The 21887-nt window shown below is 45.3% G+C and overlaps 2 protein-coding genes across 9 annotated transcripts in view; both read right to left on the reverse strand.

Annotated features, from left to right (window-relative positions):
• SUGT1 (SGT1 assembly cochaperone of MIS12 kinetochore complex) overlaps positions 1-2648 on the reverse strand; it is a 53382-nt gene extending 50734 nt beyond the window's left edge. Inside the window, exons 1-2 of the mRNA XM_075061560.1 lie at positions 2559-2648; positions 582-651 (exon numbers count right to left, since the gene is read on the reverse strand). Of these exons, the coding sequence (XP_074917661.1) occupies positions 582-606 (25 nt within the window). The 5' untranslated portion in view covers positions 607-651; positions 2559-2648. The remainder of the gene's footprint in view (positions 1-581; positions 652-2558) is intronic.
• A 15970-nt stretch (positions 2649-18618) lies between these two features.
• Positions 18619-21887, reverse strand: part of ELF1 (E74 like ETS transcription factor 1) — a 143934-nt gene continuing 140665 nt past the window's right edge. For all 8 annotated transcript variants that reach the window (XM_032776931.2, XM_032776926.2, XM_032776930.2 and 5 more), the window contains one exon: positions 18619-20346. In XM_032776931.2, coding sequence (XP_032632822.1) covers positions 19728-20346 — 619 coding nt within the window. In that variant the 3' untranslated portion in view covers positions 18619-19727. The remainder of the gene's footprint in view (positions 20347-21887) is intronic.

The following is a 21887-nucleotide window of genomic DNA, read 5'->3' on the forward strand; positions in this document are numbered from 1 at the left end:
GGCTATAGAACCTTTTACTATTGGTTTTAATTCCCTTTGCAAGGTCCAACTCTACATGGCTTTTGGCCTTTTTCACTTTATCCCTACATGTTCTAACCTCAATAAGGTAGCTTTCCTTGCTAATCCCTCCCATCTTCCACTCCTTGTAAGCTTTCCGCTTTTTCTTCATCACCTCTCTGAGATGCTTGCTCATCCAGCTTGGTCTACAACTCCTGCCTATGATTTTTTATTCCTTTTCTTGGGATGCAGGCTTCTGAAAGTTTCTGCAGCTTTGACTTGACTTACAGATACTTCACAGTCAATCACCAAAATCTTAGATTAAAAGTGGTACCAAGTTTAAAATGCCATTGTCCAACAGCCCTCTTATAAAGATCCAAATGACTAAAGCTATGAATGCTCCCCCCACCCACTCCTCCTTGAGACTGACCCTCATCACACTAATTTATTTAGTCCACCTTCTATAAAGGGGAAATTGAGACCCCAATCTGATGCAAACTGTAGTAGTGGTAGAATGAATACAGTATATTTCAAAAATGGAAAATGGAAACTTGCTGCCTGTAGCTTCTTAAATGGTTACATACCCTTTTCTGAGAAAAGCTGTGGCATTATTGGGATTGAGTTCTAGGGACTTCTTTGCGTCTGCAACAGCATCTGTAGAAAGTCAGTTTTCAACATTAGTCTCTTAAGAATTGCAGTTACGTATCTTAAACCAAAGATATAAAAGCAAAGCGACAATTCAGTCCCAACTCAACATTTAGCCATAATCTCACACCCTAAGAAGTATGGCACGGAGCCTACAAATAAGCAGTCACATGTTTTTTAATGTAGAGCATATTACTCTTTTCTAGAAACAATAGAAACACAGTAACTTAATTTGCCCTAATGTTGCATTTGACTTGAATCAAGAGACAAAGCTAACATTCTGAATTTTTTAATTTTAACACAAAGTAATTCACATACTTAAGCACTGCCTAAGAGAACAAGCAGATTGTGGTTAATGCTACAGTTAGAGTCCTGAGCTCCATTTTTACATCTTAAATGAAGAGCATGAAGTATTAGTTTTCTTAAATTTATGCAGAAAGTCATGCTATTGAAGTACAGTAATTATCTTACAATATTTTCACCACTCAAATCTGCTATAGCTACTCATGGGGGAATCTGTGCCACTGTGCAATGCAGAATTTTGAGAAATTAACGTTGAGCACACACAATTTCCTTTTTTCCTCCTACAGAAATGGATGGCAGAGATATTGGCCGCCACTAGGGGCCACTGGACCCAGCAGAGCCCAGCTCACAAATAGACGACAAGGCCAGGGGGAAGGAAAGGAAACTGGGGGGCTCCTGGCAGTTGCAGTTCCCAGCATGCCCTAAAGGAAGGAGGCAATGGCACTGGCTGTTTCTCCCTCTGGATCCCTGGGCTGTGGAGGGTGTAGGGTCTGTGAGTGTCCAGGCTAGAGGGGGGCCACACAGCTGGCCTCTGGGGGTCAGGGGTGAGTGTCTGGGTCAGGGAGGGGGGCCCATGGCTGGGCTCTGGGGGAGATGGAGTGTGAGTGTCTGGGTTTGGGGGAGGGAAAGGGGGGTAGAGAACCAACTACTGGATTGCCATAAGGGCTTCTTTAACTCTCTACTCCTAGGGGAAATTGTGTGTGTCTGTATTGTTACAGACATACTTACTAACAGGTAATTACCAAAATAATTGAAACTGGCATGATTATATAGTGTTATTCTGACAAATAAAATATGAAGACTTTTAAAATGTGTGCAGAATTTACATTTTTTGGCTCCAAATTTTTAATTTTTTGATGCAGAATTTCCCAGTAGCATACAGCTAGTCTATCCTTCATTCTGCTGCTCTCCCCCCTAAGTGCAACGGACTATGACCTTCAGTCAGTCAGACGGTTTGGGTTTAAGCTGGGCATTCCAAGGCCAATTTTATTAAAAATAAAAATAAACCTTAAATTTCTAAGAACCAGGGCTGCGGGGGGAGGGGAGGGACGATGGCGGGCAAGTGGGGCAAATTGCCCAGGCCCTGCAGGAGTCCCCACGAGAATATAGTATTCTATAGTACTGCAAGTTTTTTTTTATGGAAGGGGCCCCCAAAATTGCTCTGCCCTAGGCCCCCTGAATCCTCTGGGCATCCCTGTTAAGAACTGGATCAGATACAGAAGGAATCATTTAGAAAGTGAAACTTTTCTTGAAACAGAACATACTTAAAGTGTTACATCACTTTTAATAAAATAAGGAGAAAGTTTAAGGCCTGTCTGAAGCCTTAATCTAGTAACCAAAGTAACTAAGCAATAAATTGAAACAATGGGTTATTCTTTCATTAGTGTACTCAACACATTAAATGGAAAGTTAGGACTGCAAAGCTTCCATGAGAGACCAGAAGTGATCAGATATCAGAAGAGCTATATTAGTGGCAAATGTGGGCTGCTTTGATTAAAAGTAACAAATTTCTAAGACTATCACTATACTTTGCTTGATTAAAGACATTGTTCGGTAAGGAATGTCATAATGTGGTCTTAAAGGGATACACAGTATAGTTTAAGAGATGTTACCCCAGTAATTCTGTAGAAGAATATGAGCATAAGCTCTTTGACAGTAATATTCTGCATCATCTGGCTTCTGTTCCATGGCCACTGTCAGCTCCTGCAAATCCAAATACAAAAATTTAATATGACAGTTTCTGTAAATCCTTCTAACAATAGAACTCAGTGTGTAGCCCACAGTGAAATCTGTTGCTTGAAAAAAAAATCAACCAGCACACCTGATTAGCACAATTTTGCTTTCATGAAATTTCATGGAACTAAATATCCTGAGCTCAAGGGAATGCTGGCTATTCCTCAGCTTGATTCTCCAAAGCCTTTACCTTAGAGCTAACCGCTAACAAAGTCCAAAATATGACTGACTGACCGTATAACATTTTTCAAATGACTTTTGTGAAAAAGAAAGAGCAAACAGATTTTGAATAAGTTATAGTATAACCATTTCCATTATGTGCGAGGCAGCAAAGACTAATTTATAACTCCCCAAATGAGCAGCAATAATTGCTCCCCATACTGACATATCACTTGGAAATAAGTGCCTCTGATTTACACACCTTACCAGTAGACATGTGGCTAAAGAGAATAGTCTTGTACTGCTTCTGAGGCTATTAAATAAAGGGATAGTTACTCAGTAATTCTCTTCCTGAATTACTGTCGGTGGATTCCTAACTCTCACATCTCAGCTACTTAGCACATAAAATAGGCAGAAGCTTTCAAAAGCCCTCAAGGTCTTCAGTCTTGTGCCAAAAAGCAAAAAGCCAGTATCATAGTAAGACCAACCCTGATATCTCAGCTGCTCACAAAACACACTTTGAAAAGTAGAATCCGTCAATAATAGGGGTATTTTAGTAGCAATTACACTGGTGCAAGTATTTCCTTCCCACTGGTGAAAGCATGAACTAGCAAAACAGGAGCAGGGAGAATAGCGAATGGGACCAGTACAGGGAGCTTTGCAAGGAGATTCTCCAGGTGAAGAGGAAGGAATGCCACAAGATCTCTTGGGTGAGTTAGTTTGTGTGTTTGCTTGCTTTAAAATAGGAGTCGGTAACTATGGCAAGCGTGCCAAGACGGCACAGGAGCCAATTTTTTAATGGCAGACGCTGGAGCCTGTCGGACTCCAGCAGCCATAAAAAATCCTGCCCAGCCTGGCGCGCGTCTCCCTTTCCATTCCACTCCCCGAGGGGCAGGGAGCAGAAGCAAGCCATGCGCCCGGGGGAAAAGGCCCCACTCTCCGGACGGCAAGCCGCGGGCCTCCGCACTCATCCGGGCTGGAACGCAGGGCCGAGAGCAGCAAGCTGCCGGCCCTCCCCACCTTATCCCCTTCCATGGAGCCCTGCCACTGCGCGCAGACACGCTCCTGTTCAAACGGAGGGCAGAGCAGCTTATCATGCGAAGGGCCCAGGGCTGGGAAGGCTGATAAGGATGGGACAGTTAGGGGACAGGAGCAGAGTGGGTTGGATGGCGGGTGGATCCCGGGGGTGGTTAGGGGCAGGGGGTTGGATGGGGCATGGGAGTCCCGGGTTGTGTGAGGGGGGCAGGGGTGAATAGGGGTCAGGGCGTCAGGGACCGGGAGCAAGGAGGTTCTGGGGGGGGAGTTAGGTGGGGGGGTCTCTGGAGGGGGTCAGGGGACAAGGGGTTGGATGAGTTGGGAGTCTGGGGTCTGTCAGAGAGCAAGGGCGTAGATAGAAGGGTGGGGACAGGCAGGGAGGGGGCGGACTGGATGGTCGGGAGTTCTGGGGTCCTGTCAGAAGACAGGGAGTGGTTAGAGGCATGGGAGTCTGGGTGGCTGGGATAGGGTGTGGATGAGGTTGGGGAAGTCAGGGGACAGGTAGGAGGTAGAGCCAGTCTGGGGACGAAGGAACACAGGGGCCTTAGATAGGGGGTGGGGTCCGGGGGGGCAGTTGGGGAGAGGTCAGTGCAGGAGGGAGTCAGGGGACAAGGAGCAGCAGGTGAAGTAGTTTTAGACGGTGGCAGTCACCCGCACTCTCCCTGCGAGCCCCTGATTTCCCCCCCAGCCCCCTCCCCCACATCAACACCCATTGCCCTCTGCCTGAGCCCCCACCCTCCCAGGCCCCTGCCCGGAGCCCCTGTACCTCCCCTCATACAACCCAGCCCTCCTAATACTGACTCCTTTCATCCACCCGGCACCCCTGGCCTGACTCTGATGGGTCACCCCCACACATACCAGCACCCCTTGCCCTGACAACCTTTACATCCCCTCACATACCAGGGCCCCAGCCCTGACTCCAGCCTCTGGGTTCCTGGTAGCCAGGCCCCACCAGCCCGACTGCTGTGTCTGGAGGTTCTGGCTGACGGACCATTGCCAGCTGGGGTCCCAGCCGCAGGCACCACTCAGCCAGCTGCCGGCCTAGGTGAACAGAATCCCAGACCAGCAGCAGGCTGAGCGGGCTGGCAGTGTAAGATCAACATTTTAATTTCATTTTAAATGAAGATTCTTAAACATGTTGAAAACCCTGTTTATTTTAGAATACAACACTAGTTTAATTATATAACACACAGACTTATAGAGAGAGACCTTCTAAAAAACGTTAAAATGCATTACCGACACGCGAAACCTTAAATTAGAGTGAATAAATGAAGACTCGGCACACTACTTCTGAAAGTTTGCCGACCCCTGCTTTAAAATTATGCATGGGCTGTTTCAGGTAGGCTGAAATCTTACTAATGAGGTTCTAGCCTGTTTTCCTTTGATCTGTTACCCTTTTTGAGATTTCTTGACAATAGGGCAGGGCTAACCCAGAGACAAGAGGGGTTTAAAAAGCTAACTTGTAAATGACCAGAGGCACTATTGAACATGAATAGGCAGTAGGTTTAAACCAAACATAAGGGTCCCACACTACAAGGAGGATGTGGAAAAATTGGAAAGAGTCCAGCAGAGGGCAACAAAAATGATTAGGGGGCTGGAGCACATGACTTATGAGGAAAGGCTGAGGAAACTGGGATTGTTTATGTCGACAGTTTAGTCTGCAGAAGAGAAGAATGAGGGGAGATTTGATAGCTGTTTTCAACTACCTGAAAGGGGGCTCCAAAGAAGATGGATCTAGACTGTTCTCAGTGACAGAACAAGGAGTAATGGTATCAAGTTGCATTGGGGGTGGTTTAGGTTGGATATTAGGAAAACCTTTTTCACTAGAGGGTGGTGAAGCACTAGAATGGGTTCCCTAGGGAAGTGGTGGAATCTCTTTTGTTAGAGGTTTTTAAGGTCAGGCTTGACAAAGCCCTAGCTGGAATGATTTAGTTGGGGATTGATCCTGCTTTTGAGCAGGGAGTTGGACTAAATGACTTCCTGAAGTCCCTTCTAACCCTGATATTCTATGATTCTATGAAATATTTCTTCACACAACACATAGACAACCTGTGGAACTTGTTGCCAGGAGATGTTGGGAAAGCCAAAACTATACCTGGGTTCAAAAAGCAATAGATAGTAGATGGAAGACAGGCCCATCGATGGCTATTACATACAGTGGTGAGGGACATAACCCCATGATCCTGGTGTGCCTGTACCTCTGATTGCTATAAGCAGACAACAAGGAATGGATCACTCAGTAATAGCCCTTTCTGTTCATGCCCTCTAAAGCATCTGACACTTGCCACTGTCAGGACACTGGGCTAGATGGACCATTGGTGTGACCATTCTTATGTTATTATGTGATGCCATATTAAAACCTGTACTTAAGAACTGTTCAGTCAGTGGTCTAGAGAGATTGTACCAAGATCAGATGCAGTGGGAGCCCCCAGCTAAAATGCATCCTGGCTAATAAGAATTCTTCCTGGGCTTCCAAGGAGTACAGCAGCTCTGTCACCATGGGAAAGAATGAGATACGCACTACCTTCCAGAACCAAGTTAACTCTTCTGGCCAGCGCACTTTGATGAAGCCCAACAGCCCCACCATAATGCCACCCTTCTCCCCTTTGAGGCCAGAGCCACTACTGCACTAGAAATGCACAGTGCTTGCACTCCTCAGCCACTCCTCACCCTCTTGTTCCTTCAGTTGTGTGCCTGACCTCTGCATTGCACATGCACCCATCACCTTGCCCACTTGCTCAGGGTCAGCCACCATCCGTCCCTTCAGTTTCTATTTTTATCCCCAGAGACCCATTTGAAGTGCAACTACAGAGAGATCACAATTTGAGGCAGACAATTGTTTTCAACTAATGCTTACAGATGAAGATTTAATTCTTGAACAGTTGCTGCATAGGTGAGTAGAGTTACAAACTTGCATTTTTAAACTGATTACCTGGATTTCTCCTATGTGAAAATAAAGAATGATAGCAGAATAGTACAACAAATGCTATGCACTCCAACAGAAACTACTTTTTTTCTGTATTTGTATTGTTGCAGTGCTTGAAGAACACAATTAGGATCAGGACCTCATCATGCTAGGTGCTGACAAACACCCAGGAAGAGAGCGCCTTGTACAAAAGAGCTTACAATTTAAGGTTTAGGCCAGGCACACAACTGAAGGAACAAGAGGGTGAAAGAGAACTACAAATGAAGTACTGGAAGTTTCAATGAGAGCGAACCCAATTGCTCATGTTTCTCCTCTAATAAAAAGCAGAAATCTGATAAATGGAAGATGGCTCAAGGCTCCTCTTGCAGGATTAAAACAGCCAGCAGCGCAACCACGGATCTGATGATGGAATCCAGTACCATGCACAGAAGACACTAGCTCTTTGCTGGTTATGTTGTAGGTTCTGCTATGGATTCCCTGCATTTGAATGAATTTAAAGAACATCTATAGATTGCCTCAGTATCGGAACGTTGCATATGAGGTACATGCACACAGGGCGCACAAAGTGGCATGAACTCTGTTATACTTCAACCAGACAGCTAGGAGGAAGAATGGCAGAGCATAACTGTGGATGGAAGCCGCCTGCTAAACCAGGGTGTGAGTTCAGCTTGAAGGCCATTTAGGGATTGGACAAAACACTATGTTTGGGATTGGTCCCCTTTGAGTCGGTTGGACTATGTGAACCTCCTGATTCTGCCAACTATGAATTCTACAATTTTCTATGTTACACAAATGGAGATTTAGACTGACTTACGATGCACACTATCGTATATTCAACGTAGTGTCATGCGAAGAATATCCAATAAGGCATCCTCTGCTTCTGATTGAACGAAATGAGGCACACATTGAAAAAAAACTCCACTAGTACAAAACAGATACCATGGTGTATTCTATTCCTGTAATCATGAAGAGCCATATCAGAATTACAATCAGTGCATCTGTCCTGACTCTTAAAGCCCTCATGGGATGTCTCTTGGCTCTTTGGAAAATAGCCTTCCTCACATACATGATTCCCTAGCAGCTACCATTCACCTAATAGTGAAGTATAGATCAGTGCAGGAGGTTGTGAGGCAGTTAGGTTTTCACGAAAGAAAAAACGATGTGCCAATTACAGTCATTACCACAGATTTTAAAATAAATTGCAAAATTTATTATCATTTCTGTTTCTTCAAATATCTCACAATTGACAAACATCCAAAAATATAAGAAATGACTAATTGAGCTTTTCTCCGAGAGTTGGAACAAGATTCGTACTTTGTTTTCAAATGAGCTTTCCAGAGCTCGGGCAACCGCTACCACTCCCGCCACTACTTCCCACCCCTCGTTGGCTGGGACAGCGAACCGTTGGACAGTTGGGAGCCACAATCGGCCAAACTGCATGTGGCTGTACGTTATGAGTTATAATTAATATCTCACTAAAGGTGACAGGCCAGAGATTTAATTAATGACCTGACCATGAGTGAAGCTTAGATAGTTAGGCAAGATATGTAATGATAGATTGAAAATGCAATCTGTTGTTAGAGTAAAGGCAGATGTTTTCTAGTATGTGTGATGTAAGCAAACAAGTCTTGTCTATTGTATAGTTTATTCAAAGATCAAAAAGGAATATTAGGCATTTAGATGATACTCGAGTGATGTATTATGTCTATGTGACCTCTGTGAAGTTGCTGGTAACTGTATCTGAATGTTTAATGAATAATTCTCTGGCTATGCCAGATGTTTGGAAGGAGTTAAGCCTATGGTTTTCTCAGGTCGAAGCGTGTGGGATGTTTTATAAGACCCTGCTTCATTCAGATCTGCTTTTGGGTTTCAGAGGGGGAAACTGAAGCCCATGATTTGAGATCCCGTCATTGACTGGAGCCCCCTGAATATTTGAAATTGCTATACTATGACTATTCTAAGGCTTTTGGGCAACTACAAGTCACGTCCGCTGGAGTATCGAACTCAAGACTGATTCAAGTCTGTATGTTATATTTCTTTTAAACCATCTCTCGTTCTTTGTAATAAATTTTTAGCTTAGTAATAAAATTTGTATAGCGTGTATTGTGTAATCTAATATAATTACGTGGGTATCTTGGATGAAGAATCTTCTTTAATTGATGGATAAGATTTTCAGGATATTATCATCATATGTTTGACAGGTGTGTCTGGACGGAGGCCTGAGGCTGGGCACTTTAAGGGAACTGCGTTGTTTAAACTTCTAAGTAACCAGTGAGGTACTACAGCAGCTCTTTTGTGCTGGTTGGTAAATCTAAGTATTGGAATAACCACCAGCGTTTGGGGTTTGTCCGCCTCATTTTGTTTGCAGTTCACCCTGATTGAGTGACCTCAGCTGGTTCCCACAGGCAGCACTGTCACAGTGGCAGATAAACTGGCCCAGCCCGCCAGGGTGCTTACTTTGGCGAGCCACGTGCCAGAGGTTGCTGACCCCTGAACTATAACAACCTCAGAATAAAGAAACTCGTGTATCTCTTCCATATAACTCCAGGCCAAAGTTTTAAGAACCAGATTCCTAAAGTTAGGTTCATGAGTAGCTCATTTTTTTAAATCTTGGCATGAAGCATGCACCTGCTTTAATTTAAGTAGTCCACTGCAGATTATTTAAGAGCATGACTTCAAATATGCAGTCTTGATACAACAGTATAACTTGAAAAGAAATGCAGTGACTTTTAACAAAGACCTGCTTAGGTAAGAAAGCCTCTTCTAATCCTACATTAATGAAACCTGACCTAAAGCATCTGTGTAACATCAGATCAGATTCTACTGACTATTTCTTTTAAACAAAATGATTCTTAATAATTGCACTCACCTGTGCCGAACACTTAAGCTTGGGCTCACACACAGAAAAGGCTGCAGATATGTCTGTGGTTATTTTATGATATTTTCATATATCATCTTTTAAAGTAAAGTGGACACCATCTCCAAAATTCATCTTTTCCACTCCATTCTTACTATTAAGATCTTTGCATGGGGCCCAAATCTCTAAACTTGTCCCTATCAATGAAATGATTGCAAGAGCATCATTTATCTTGGCCTACAATTCCAATTACATTTAGCCCCTCCCCAAATCCTTCAGTTGTTTTTCCTTACTTCAACACCACTTGAAAACCTTCGTCCTCGCCCTCAAATTATTGTACAATTTCCTATCAGTAACAGAAGTACTTATTTGTTATCTCTCTTTTGCTCCCTATACTACTCCTGGAGGAATTCTGCACCAAAAAAATAAAAATTCTGCACACAATATTTTAAAATTCTGCAAATTTTATTTGTCAAAATAACAATACATAATCATGTCAGTTTCAAGTAGTTTGGTAATTTATTTCAAAATACCTTCAGCAAGTATATCTGTAACAATACAGACACAAAAATTCCCCCAGGACTAGAGGGTTAAAGAAACTCCTATGACAGTCCAGTTCCTTTTTCTCTGCCCCCTCCCTGCCAGAGCCCAGCCGGGAGCCAAGCGCAAACAACTCCTCTACCCTAGAGCCCACAGGGGCTCCCGAGCCCAGACACCCACCTCCCCTTCCCCTCCCAGAGCCCAACTGGGGCCCCCCCACCAGCCCTGACCCCCATCCCCCTACCCCTCAGAAATCCAGGGACAGAAACAGCCTGATGCTGGGTCCTGGGTTTGTGTGGAGATTCCCGTGCGCCAACCTCTCCTTCCCTGAGGGCATGCTGGGAACTGCAGCTGCCAGGAACTTTCTAGCTCCTCCCTGCCTCCCCCGCAGAGCAGTGTCTTCTGTCACGAACTAGGCTGTGCTGGGTCCAGTGGCTCTAGTGGTGGCAAGCAGCACTGTAGCCCATTTATGTGGGGGAAAGTAAATTCTGCATAAAAAACCCATTAATTTCTGCAAAATTCGGCATTGTGCAATGGCACAGAATTCCCCCAAGAAATCTATTCCTCTGCTGTCTGATATGGTTCTACCCTCTCTTCAAAAATCAGTTCTTCCAAGATAACCTAACCCAACTATCTCCTCTGAAAGAAACATTTATGGAGTAGACTAAGAGGAAACAAAAACTATTAAAGTCATGCATAAAACTTCACTGCTCAGTCACTCTGCATCTATCCTTGCAAAACATGCTTCATCTGTATGTTATTTAAACTGTAATTTACTCAGAGTTGGGATCCTGTTTTTATCATTGCCTGTAATGCATCTAGCACACACAGTTAGCACTTTATAAAAATGCTAATGCTGAAAATAGCTACTTGAGGAAGCCTCCACAATAACAAACAGTCCTATGGAGAGACATTATGGTCTAGTAGTAGAGATAAAATGAGATCAAAAATCTGGATTCTTATTCCAGCCCTAACACCAACTCAGCCAGGCTGCTGGAGAGTCACTTCAGCACTCTGTGCCTCCATTTCCCCAGCTCTATGACACTTTTCTACCTTGTGTAACCCACACACCTACTGGGTGTGGTGTTGTGTCCCATCTAGTGGCAATGAGAACACTTAAAGAGAGAAAATGAGTCTGCTCTACAGCCTTAGCTAGGCTTTTAGCTCATGCACTAAACTCCAGAAATCCCAGGTTTGATCCTGCCCGCTGATGACTGGAGTCTGTCAGTGCTACACTTGCAGAGACTTTGAGGCTCAGTTTGTTAGCTGTTGAAGTGCTCAGAGGTGCTCTCACAGGAGCTGCAACAAAAGCTAGTCTTACGCTAAAGTTAACGTGCTTTTAGAGAAACTCCACATAACCTTAACTACTCAGGGCTAGTCTATACTACAGGTTACATTGGTGGGCAGCAATCGATCCAGCGGGGGATCGATTTATTGCTGAGCGCTCTCCCTTCAACTCCAGTATTCCACCAGAACAAGAAGCGTAAGCGGAGTCGACAGGAGAGCATCAGCTGTCGACTTACCACAGTAAATAGACCTACGTATGTTGACTTCAGCTACATCAGGGCTCTCAAACACGCAGGCTGCATGTGGCCCATGGGGCTATTTCCTGCAGCCCGACAAGTGGCCCACCCCCACTCCCTCAGCCTACCTCCAGGCTGGGGTGGGCAAACTACAGCCGCAGGATCGCCCCCTTCGAGCACCTCCCTGCGGGGGGGGGGGGGAGGAGAGAAGCAGAGGGCTCCATCCATGTGTTGCCCTGGATTCTAGGGCAACACCCCCCGCCCCCCCACAGCTCCCATTGGCCAGGAGTGGAGAACCGCGGCCAACAGGAGCTTTGGAGGAGATACCTGGCGGGGAGCCCTGCATCCCCCTCCCACAGGGGCTGCAGGGACATGGTTCCAACTACTTCCCAGAGTGGGGCCAGTAATCTGCCCTGGCCTCGGTGTGTGCCGCTGCCAGCCCAAAGCACTCCTGCACCCCCAACTCCCTGCCCGGAGCCCCCTGCTTGCATCTCAACCCCGCTACACCCCACACCCCTGCCCTGAGCCCTTTGCTGCATCCCACACCCATTCTGCACCCCGAGCCCCCTGCCCACACCCCAACCCCCTGCTACACTTCAACTCTGTGCCGAGTCCCCATCACACCCCTCATGCACTCTCCAGGGGCAGAGTTAGAGTGGGGACGTCAGGAAAGGGGTTGGAATGGGGGCACAGAAGGGTGGGAAGAGGCAGGGTCTCAAGGAAAGGATGGAGTTGGAGCAAGGCCAGGTGCAGCGAGGGGAGTGTGCGTCAGTGATGCAGCTCTCAGGCCAATGAACTAGCCCTGATGTGGCTCTCGTGGTCATTTGAGTTTGAGACGCCCGAGCTACACTATCCACGTAGCTGCTACTGCATCTCTTAGCTCAGGGGTTCTCAAACTGCGGGGCAGAACCCCTCAGGGGGTTGCAAACTATCAACCTTCAACCCTAACTCCACTTTGCCTTCAGCACTTATAATGGCGTTAAATATATAAAAGAGCATTTTTAATTTATAAGGGAGGGGGTCACACTCAGAGGCTTGCTATGTGAAATGAGTCACCAGTACAAAAGTTTGAGAACCACTGGCTTAGATCAACCCCACGCAAACAAGCCCGAGCTGCACCAGGCGCGCCCACACCTGCAGACACACGTGTCCGGCCGCAGCTGAGGCTCCTCCCGCTGAAGAGAGGGGTTGGGCCCTGCAAACGCCCCGCGGGCGACGCCCAGGGCACAGGAGATGCCCACGCCGCTGCCCCGCCCCGCGGGCCCCTGTCACTCGCTCTCCCGCCCATCGCCGCGCCGGGCCTCTCACCTGCGCCGCCGCCCCGGGGTCCTGTTCGACGTCACTGTCTGGGAACCTGGAGAAAACAACACAGCGGCGCGCGGTTAGAGGGGGCCGCGGCGGTGGCTCCGGCCAGGGCCGCGAAGCCGGGGAAGGGGGAGACTCACCGCGGACGGGCCAGGTCTAGGGCCGCCGCCATGTTACTTTTCGCTCCGCCACCAGGGCACTGTGAGAACCGAGCAACAAACCCACCAGCAGTCCCGCGGCGCGCGCAGAGGCTGATGGGACTGAAGGGGGTGGAGTGACGTCACTCCCCCCTCTTCCAGTAACCACCAGCCCCACGTGAGAAAGGGAAGCCGGAGCCATCGCCACCCGTCGCCGCCGCTCATTGGTTGCTAGCCAGCGAGCGAGGCGAACGCCCCTGCGGTGAGGCTCCTCCCTCGCGCCCCCTAGCGCGGGAGGACTGGGAGCGAGGAGGCGCCCAGCCCGCTCCTGCCCCTCCCCGCAGTGGCTGGCATGGCAACGGAACGAGCCTCCGCGGGGCTGGGGGCGCTCGCGGTCCCCATTGGCTCCCCGCCCGGCAGCGGGACCCCAGCCAGCAGCCCGCAGAGCCTCCGGCTCCTGGAACGCGTCCGTCCGCTGCAGTGTCTATCCCCAGACACGAGGCTGGCCTGGCACAGATAGGCCGCAGATTTAACCCTGGTGAAAGGGGCACGGGCGTGCACGGGCTAAGCGGGTGACAGCACCTAGGGTCCCCTGTCCTCGTCCCAGGGCTCGGCGTGGTTCCCTGCAGCTGGGGTCTGCTCTTCCAGTCTTGGGCTAGAGAGGCTGCCCCCTGGGCGGGGTTCCTCCACGGGAGCGAAGCCAGCTGCTTTTTCGCCTGGTGCGCTGAAGGGTGCGCTCGTGTTGCTCTTGCCTATTAATTTAGCAACGAGCAACTGCAGAAGTGGTTGCTAAATAGCCAGCACCTTCTCTTCAGCAGCAGGCAGGCCCGCCTACTGGGCCCATAACACATAGGCAAAGTCATACCCCACGAGCAGTTTGGGTCTTCCTCTGGCAGCAACAACAGAGAGGTCCAGATTGCCATTCAGAGGGCTCCTTTCCTGGCTGTTACCGGACTTTAGGGCTCTGGTTCCCCTGGCATGTGGGAAGAATAAGGTTGGCACCCAACTGTTTTTTTGGCTTCTATGTCCTGGTGCCATTTAGGGTTGCCAGGTGCTCAGTTTTCAACTGGAAAATCTGATCAAAAAGGGGAGCTGAGAACCCTAAATGGCACCAGAACCAAAAGTCCAGTTATTGCAGGGCAGGGGGAGATATGGTATCATTAACCCGTGGCAGCCTCTACACAGCTGGGACTGCCTCCTACTGCAGGCAGGCAGGCTCCTTGAGACAATCCATTGGGGCACAGGAGGGGAAAAAGGATCAACAGAGCAGGGCTCGTGCGGGGAAGATGGGAGACCTAGACGTAAGGGTCCAGTTACCAGCAATTACAAAGGTGTTAAATCTCCCAGAAGAATAATATGGCAGCATCAGTGGTTGTTTGGTTTTCTTTATCACCTCATTGCAGCTTGAATTTGGCATCACTCATTCTGAGTACCAGTGCCATGGACACAACTAAGGAAGCCTACACCAAGATGGTATCCGGGTAAGGGAAGGAGAGAGAGTTCCAACAGTTGGCCATAATCAGTCACAGTTCAAGGCCTGCTGTGTGATTTTCCTGTCTATCACGACTCTAGAGACAAGAAGGATTCAGTGTACTGAAGCAGAAGAGTGAGCAGAACAGGAGAACAAGCAGATTGGGGCACTACGACGTATGGGAAGTGGTAGAGTGTGACACAAAGGCCTATTGGGTACCAGCTTGGAAAGGGTTCATTGTTCTATAACAGCACCTGACATAGCATACAGCTTTCACAGTATTTATCTATAATGTTATATGAGATCTTAAAGCCAGCACAGGGGGTTGGAATAGATGACTTCCTGAGGTCCCTTCTGACCCTGATATTCTATGATTCTATATCACACTGATCCTCAATCGTTGTGTGATATGTATACGGATGATATTTAAGAAGTTGTGTATATGTACTGAAAATATATTTTAGAGTCTGCGTCCCAGGCAGGGTTGACAAACAAGTTCTGCCAAACGTATGTACCTGTCTGCATAGGTTCATGGGTCAATTAAGCACCGTAAGCAAACAATGGGAGTCCATTTTTGCATATGGAGTCATTGCGAATATGTGAAGATAACTTAAAGCAAGAACACCAGGACAGGAACTATGGGAGTCATCCTGAATCGGAGGCCAAAACAATGAGTTTTGGGAAATAAAATATCCTTCTGCTTCTCCTTGTGTTATTCATCACTGAGGGAGCAAAAAGGACAGAACTTTTTGCATTCATGAAAAGTGGATCTCAGGCATGTTGTTTAGTGAACCTTGGAGATTGCCTTACATGAGATACTACTTTAGATGGATTTGAGCCTGTTAAAGTTTGCACTCTAGGAAGTGTGTTATACCCTTTGTTTTATATGTAAACGCTTGTTTCCATCATTTTCTTTAACTCAATATCTCTAAAATTTTTGTCTTTAATAGTAAACTTGATTGTTTGTACTATAAATATATATCAGTGCTAAGATGCTATAAAGGACCTGATCCTGGTTATACCAGTCAAGGTGTGCGTAATTTCTGAGAGTGTCTAGTGATTGGTCCTGGATACTACCGGGGGATGCTTTCAGAGGAGCGTAGGGGCTGTAGTATACCTATTGTTAACCTGCAAGGTGAAGGCAAAATGTAAAAATATCACAAAGTTTGCAGATGACACAAAAATTGGAGAAAGAGGTAAATAATGAAGAGGACAGGTCACTGATTCAGAGCAACCTGGCTCAGTTGGTAAACTGGATGGAAGTAAACAATATGCATTTTAATATGGTTAAATGTATACATCTAGGAACAAAGAAAGTAGGCCATACTTACAGAATGGGGACTCCATCCTGGGAAGCAGTGATGCTGAAAAAGGAGCTAGGTTATTTTACCTCTGTATTTAGCACTGATGTGATCACTGTTGGAATGCTGTGTCTAGTTCTGGTGCCCACAATTCAAAAAGGATATTGATAAATTGGAGAGGGTTCAGAGAAGAGTCACAAGAATGATTAAAGGATTAGAAAACATGCCTTACAGTGAAAAAGCTCAGTCTATGTACCTTAACAAAGAAAAGATTAAGAGGTGATTTGATTAGAAGTATCTACATGGACAACAAATATTTAATAATCAGCTCTTTAGGAGATAAAGGCATAACACAGGGGTCGGCAACCTCTGGCACGGTGGCGGGCCGGGCCAGTTTGTTACTTGCCACGTTGGCAGGTTTGGCCGATCGTGACTCCCACTGGCTGCGGTTCGCCATCCCAGGCCAATAAGGGAGGAGGGAAGCTGTGGCCAGCCCTTCCCTCGGCCCACGCTGCTTCCCACAGCCCCCACTGGCCTGGGACGGCGAACTGCGGCCAGTGGGAGTCATGATCAGCTGAACCTGCTGACACAGCAGGTAAACAAACTGGTTCGGCCGGCCAGGGTGCTTACCCTGATGAGCCGCATGCCAGAGGTTGCCGACCCCTGGTCTAACACAATGCAATGGCTGGAAGTTGTAGCTAGATTAATTTCAACTGCAAATAAACTGGAAATTTTTGAGAGGTTAATCATGAGAATAATTTACCCAGATTTTGGTGGATTTTCCATCATTAACATTTTTTATAATCAAGATTGGATGCATTTCTAAAAGATCTGCTTGGGGAATTATTTTGGGGAAGTTCTATGGTCTGTGTTTTACAAGAGATCAGGCTAGATGATCACAACAGTCCCTTCTGGCCTTGGAATCCATGGAAGTTAGGACTGGCAGAGCCCTGAGGAGATTGTTTGGGTAGTTAACAGACTGGGAGTATCAGGAAGCCAAGATCCAGTCAAACACAAACAAACCTTCCTCTTGCTGGAGGCCGGAGATAATAAGGTGACTCAGTCACAGAAGGGAGTGGTTTTTAAATATCACTTAATATTTATATTGTGGCATACAGGCCCAATCAGCGATCAAAGCCCCTTTTTCAGTGAAATGCCTAGTCCACCTTCACTGTCTAGTTAGAATATAAGGATTTCAGGATGGGGACTATTGTGTGTGCGGTTACAGTGCCTACCAAATTTCTACTGCTACTTCATTATAAAAAAAATGAAGTTTATGCTAATACTGTAATTCATAGAGGTTTCAGTTATAGTGGCGATGTTTTCCTAAGATTTATTTTATGTGCAAGTGCTCTTCAACCACATAGATTGATGGGAGCACTTAAGTATTAGAATTATTCTACTGAGTACTAAATCCAATGGGAGGATGGATTTTAATTTTTTGAACCAAACCATTAACAATCCTGAATATTCAGTTCTGACTCCATGAGCTTTTTAAATATTTTTCACATTATGCATAATATGATTAGTTGAATTTTGTTAATTTTAAGTATTTTCCTCCCTGAAAGAACTTGCAGAACTCCCTGTTATGAACTTTTTTGCAAAAATATATAAAGCTTCTTAAAATACTTTGGATTTGTAACACAAGATAATTAAAATTCAAATAGTATACAAATTCTGTCGGACTTTCACTCTATATAAATTAAAATGGCCAAGGTCTATATCTCCTTAGTAAAGGGGTTTGCTATGGAAACCAACTGAACTTTAAAGAACTGCGAACTAAAATTAAAACTGAATTAAGCCTAGAAAATGTTTGTTTAAAGATCCCAAGAAGAGATACTAGGATAATGTGTTTTTAACTTTTTAAGCGCCCTCTCTCCTCCCCATATACTTTGTGAAATCATCCAGTATTTCTGGGTTCTATTAAGACAATCCAGAATGAAACATGTTGTTGTATCATTGATCCCAGAAGTCCTATGCAATTTGTAGTATCAGTGATGTCCCAGAATTATGCATTTGTGGACTGACAGCAGCTTTCACAGGTGAGGATAAGGGGACAAAGTTTAAACCATCTGTGCCCAATGCCACATCAATGGACCTATTTAGCACATATTTCTGAGCATAGCTCAGTGGTTTGAGCATTGGGCTACTAAATCCAGGGTTGTGAGTTCAATCCTTAAAGAGGCCATTTAGGGATGTGGAGAAAAATCTGTTTGGGGATTGGTCCTGCTCTGAGCAGGGGGTTGGACTAGATGACCTCCTGAGGGCCCTTCCAACCCTGATAACCTATTCATCTTAACATATAGCAGTACTGCACAGAGCCACCCGGGGGTGGGGCAATTTGCCCCTGGGTCCCATAAGGCCCCCCACGAGAATATAGTATTCTATAATATTGCAACTTTTTTTTTTTTTTTTTATGGAAGGGGCCCCCGAAATTGCTTTGCCCCAGGCCCCCTGAATCCTCTGGGCAGCCCTGGTACTACATAGTGCTGTCACATTCTCAGACAAACAGCTTGAGAAGCAATTTCTCACCCGGAGTTCTCTTGAACTGATTCCTGAATGACTCATCTACTGTGTTCCAAATCACAGACCATCACTAATTAATCATATTACTCTATTTCTCAATACAGTTCAGATTGCCAGAAACACTGTACTCATGTGTTGGTAAGAAAACTCTAGAATAAATACATAAAAAAATTTCCACTTGATTTATTTTCATAATAAACCAATTAAAATACAAAAGACAAAGAACCCAGGTTCAGTAGGGTTCTGTCATTTAAAAATTTGTCTTTAAATACAAATTCACTCTGTAATATGAATACATATAACATTAGACCTCTAAACATAATGATCTTATTTGTATCTATCAAAAATTGCTCTATGGAAACAAATTAGCGAAAAACTTCCTTGTGAAATTAAATGTACATTATTTACAACTGAAAAAGGAACTCATAAAAGTATTAATCTCAGAACTCTTGCATAAAATTGTATACATTTCACTTTCCCCCCTAGAAAATAATCTGAAATAGAAAGCAAGATTGTTTAACTTCATAGCCACAAAATAGTATGAAATAATTGCACCTGTAGCAATGCCACTAGTTTCTGTAATTAAGTATATTTGACGACTGTATATAAAAATATAGATCTGGCACTGTCCATTATTGGTATATGCAAATGCTTTATGTATTCTCATAATGGGAGTGTATTTTTATTTTGCACACCCAAATGACTGTGCTGCAAAAATGCAACAGGAGGAAGCTTGGTTGCCACTGTACAATATTCAAAGTAAAATGTGACATAGTTCATTGGTATGCAATAGGTATTTGGTAAACTTGATAAGATTCACACACATGGAATGAAAACGCTGTTCTGTAGAAGTAATGGTTGTTTCAAAAGTTAAATGACATTTACAGATTAAACAGAAAATATTATATGGTATTGCAATGTAAATTAGCAAGACTGAAAATGCATAATATGTAAGAAATTTGGAACTTTTGGCAAAAAAAATCAAGAAAAAGTCTTCATAGTATAAAATGCATGTTCCTTCATGCTTGTGTTTTGAAAAATGAGTACTATATAATTTTATGTTTTTATAACATTTAGCAATTAACAGAAAATCAAAACTCATTCTAATACATGACTTCTAACAATTAACTGTAGAAATTAAGTAGCTTTGTAACATCTGCTTCAGAATCAAATCTCATATATATATATATATATACACACACACACACAACTGTAAAGGTTCCATCACATTTATGAAAATAATCATCCACAGGGGTTTTTTTTGTTTATTAATATAAATTGGATTCCAACTGTTCACTTTCCTGTTTCACTTGCATGTTAGATGGGAATCCATTTGAATTGGATACCACCATCACAAAAGGCTGCTGCTGGAACCTCTGCTCTGACTGCTCGGCATCATCTTTTGTGTCCTCTTCTACCTCCTCTTTCATCATTTCTTGTATAACAGTCTGTTTAGTTTCTGGTGCTTTGATAACTGAAGTGATCACTGTGCCAGGTGGATGAGCAACCATCTGTGAACTGTTAGGTGAAAAAGTTGCCACGGGAGTGGTAGCACTGAAGGATGAAGATGAAGCCATATTGACTGTTCCATTGCAAATAGTCTGCACATTGCTGGTGAGAACCTGTTGAACTTGGGCTGGGCTAAAGACAATAGATGAAGAAGAGGAGACTGGCTTCTGAGACTGCAGCATGACATTTTCTTTAAGTACTGTCATTGGCTGCGAAGTAGGAATGGCTTGGAGAATAAATTTTTGGGATGTTGTTGCTGATGCTGGATCTGTGCTGGCTATCACTGTTGTAAGAGGCACTGTCTGGAGTGTTACAGTATGCAACTGCTGGTTTCCAGGTGAAACAACCACTGGAACTTGGGCTGGGGTCTGTAAAGTCCTATTAAGATTAGAAAACAGGAAAATGTTAGAATGTTCCCTGATCTATTGCTGAATGAACGTTTTGCAACACAGGCTACTTAAATTACTAATTTGGAGGAGAAAGGCAAGGGGGGCTCCTGTCCTTCCAGCTACACAAAACTGGACTTGATTCCAGCTGAAACCCATCAGCACCTACCTTCTCTCCACATAGTTGCTTTCCTATAATAAGTAAAATAAATTTACATCCATCCAAAATGTGAGCTTAACTGATGCTGAATTGGGGCCAGCAATGTGGGAGCAGCTACCACAACCGTATTCTTTTCCTGTAGAGGGAGTTTTACTCACTTTTTCTCCATCCAGCAGCAAAGAAAGTGAACAAGTATCTACAATGGCCCTTGTTGAACCCTCTCAACTCAATCACTCTGTGTCAGGCTTAGGTGGCTGAGCCCAGAAGATTCCCTGGGCAAGGCCTGCTTTGTCTCCAGCCTCAAGGCACTGCAGCCAGTGTCCGCTCAAGCACTTCCACTCCTCCACATATCCTTCTCTTCTTTGAGGGAGGGAAGCAGTGCCAGTGTCTCCTTTCCTATGGACTTGCCTACACACTTCTTTTTTAAACCTTTACAGTTTGTGCAGAAAACCACAAAATGACGTATCTTGGCAGAAACATTCAGTAGCTTTCACGAAGTGAAAATACCTACAGTTCATTGCCAGCTAACTCAGTAAAAACTCTAATGTGACCAAACTTCAAAGTCCCCAGCACCTCCATGGAGATGAGGGATGTGGCACTGCAACTGGAACAGCTCGGAGGAAAGGTGGTGGCACATGCCATCAGGAAAAGACTTAAAATCTGATGGAGGGGAAGGCACTGAGGCAGCTGTTACCACCCAAGGAGACTACTCCTGGGGGAATTCTGCACATTTGCGAACACACAGAATTCCTCTGTCTCACATAATTTTGTATTTTTCTGCATAAAAAAAACATTTTGCCTAAGAAGTGTTGCAGTTTTTGCTTTTGCCTCTGGTGGGCAAAAGGCAGAATGGCAGCACTTCTTAGGCAAAATGTATTTTATGTGGGAAAATACAAAATTCTATGCCCAGTTCCGCAGAATTCCCCAAAGAGTAGAAGTTCATAGAACCCTGCCTGCAGAGCCAGGTTAGGACAGAGTGGGGCACACAGGGCTGTTGGGGGTGTGTGTGTCACAGACTGGGGTTCAGAATGGCTAGTGGGGGTGGGGGCAGATGGGCATGGGATCAGGAGCTAGTAGGGTGACAGCGTTGAGCCTGAGGAGGGGATCTGCAGGGACCCACAGGGATGGGGAGTGTAGGGACAGGGGCAGACATGCCAGACTGAATGAGAGAGGCTTGGGGTCAGTCAGGGTCTGCATGAGGGAGGCGTCCCAACTCCCTAACAATCCTTGCCCCCAAAAAAACCTTCTCTCACCCACATCAACACCCTCCCAGTTCACTCCTAGGCTCCTTCCCTCTCCCTCAGCTCGTCCATTACCCCTGACTCCCCCAAGGCTTTTCATTGCTTCTGACATGTGCAGGAAACACACTTCTA

The sequence above is a fragment of the Chelonoidis abingdonii genome, chromosome 1, assembly GCF_003597395.2.
Source record: "Chelonoidis abingdonii isolate Lonesome George chromosome 1, CheloAbing_2.0, whole genome shotgun sequence".
NCBI lineage: Eukaryota > Metazoa > Chordata > Testudines > Testudinidae > Chelonoidis > Chelonoidis abingdonii.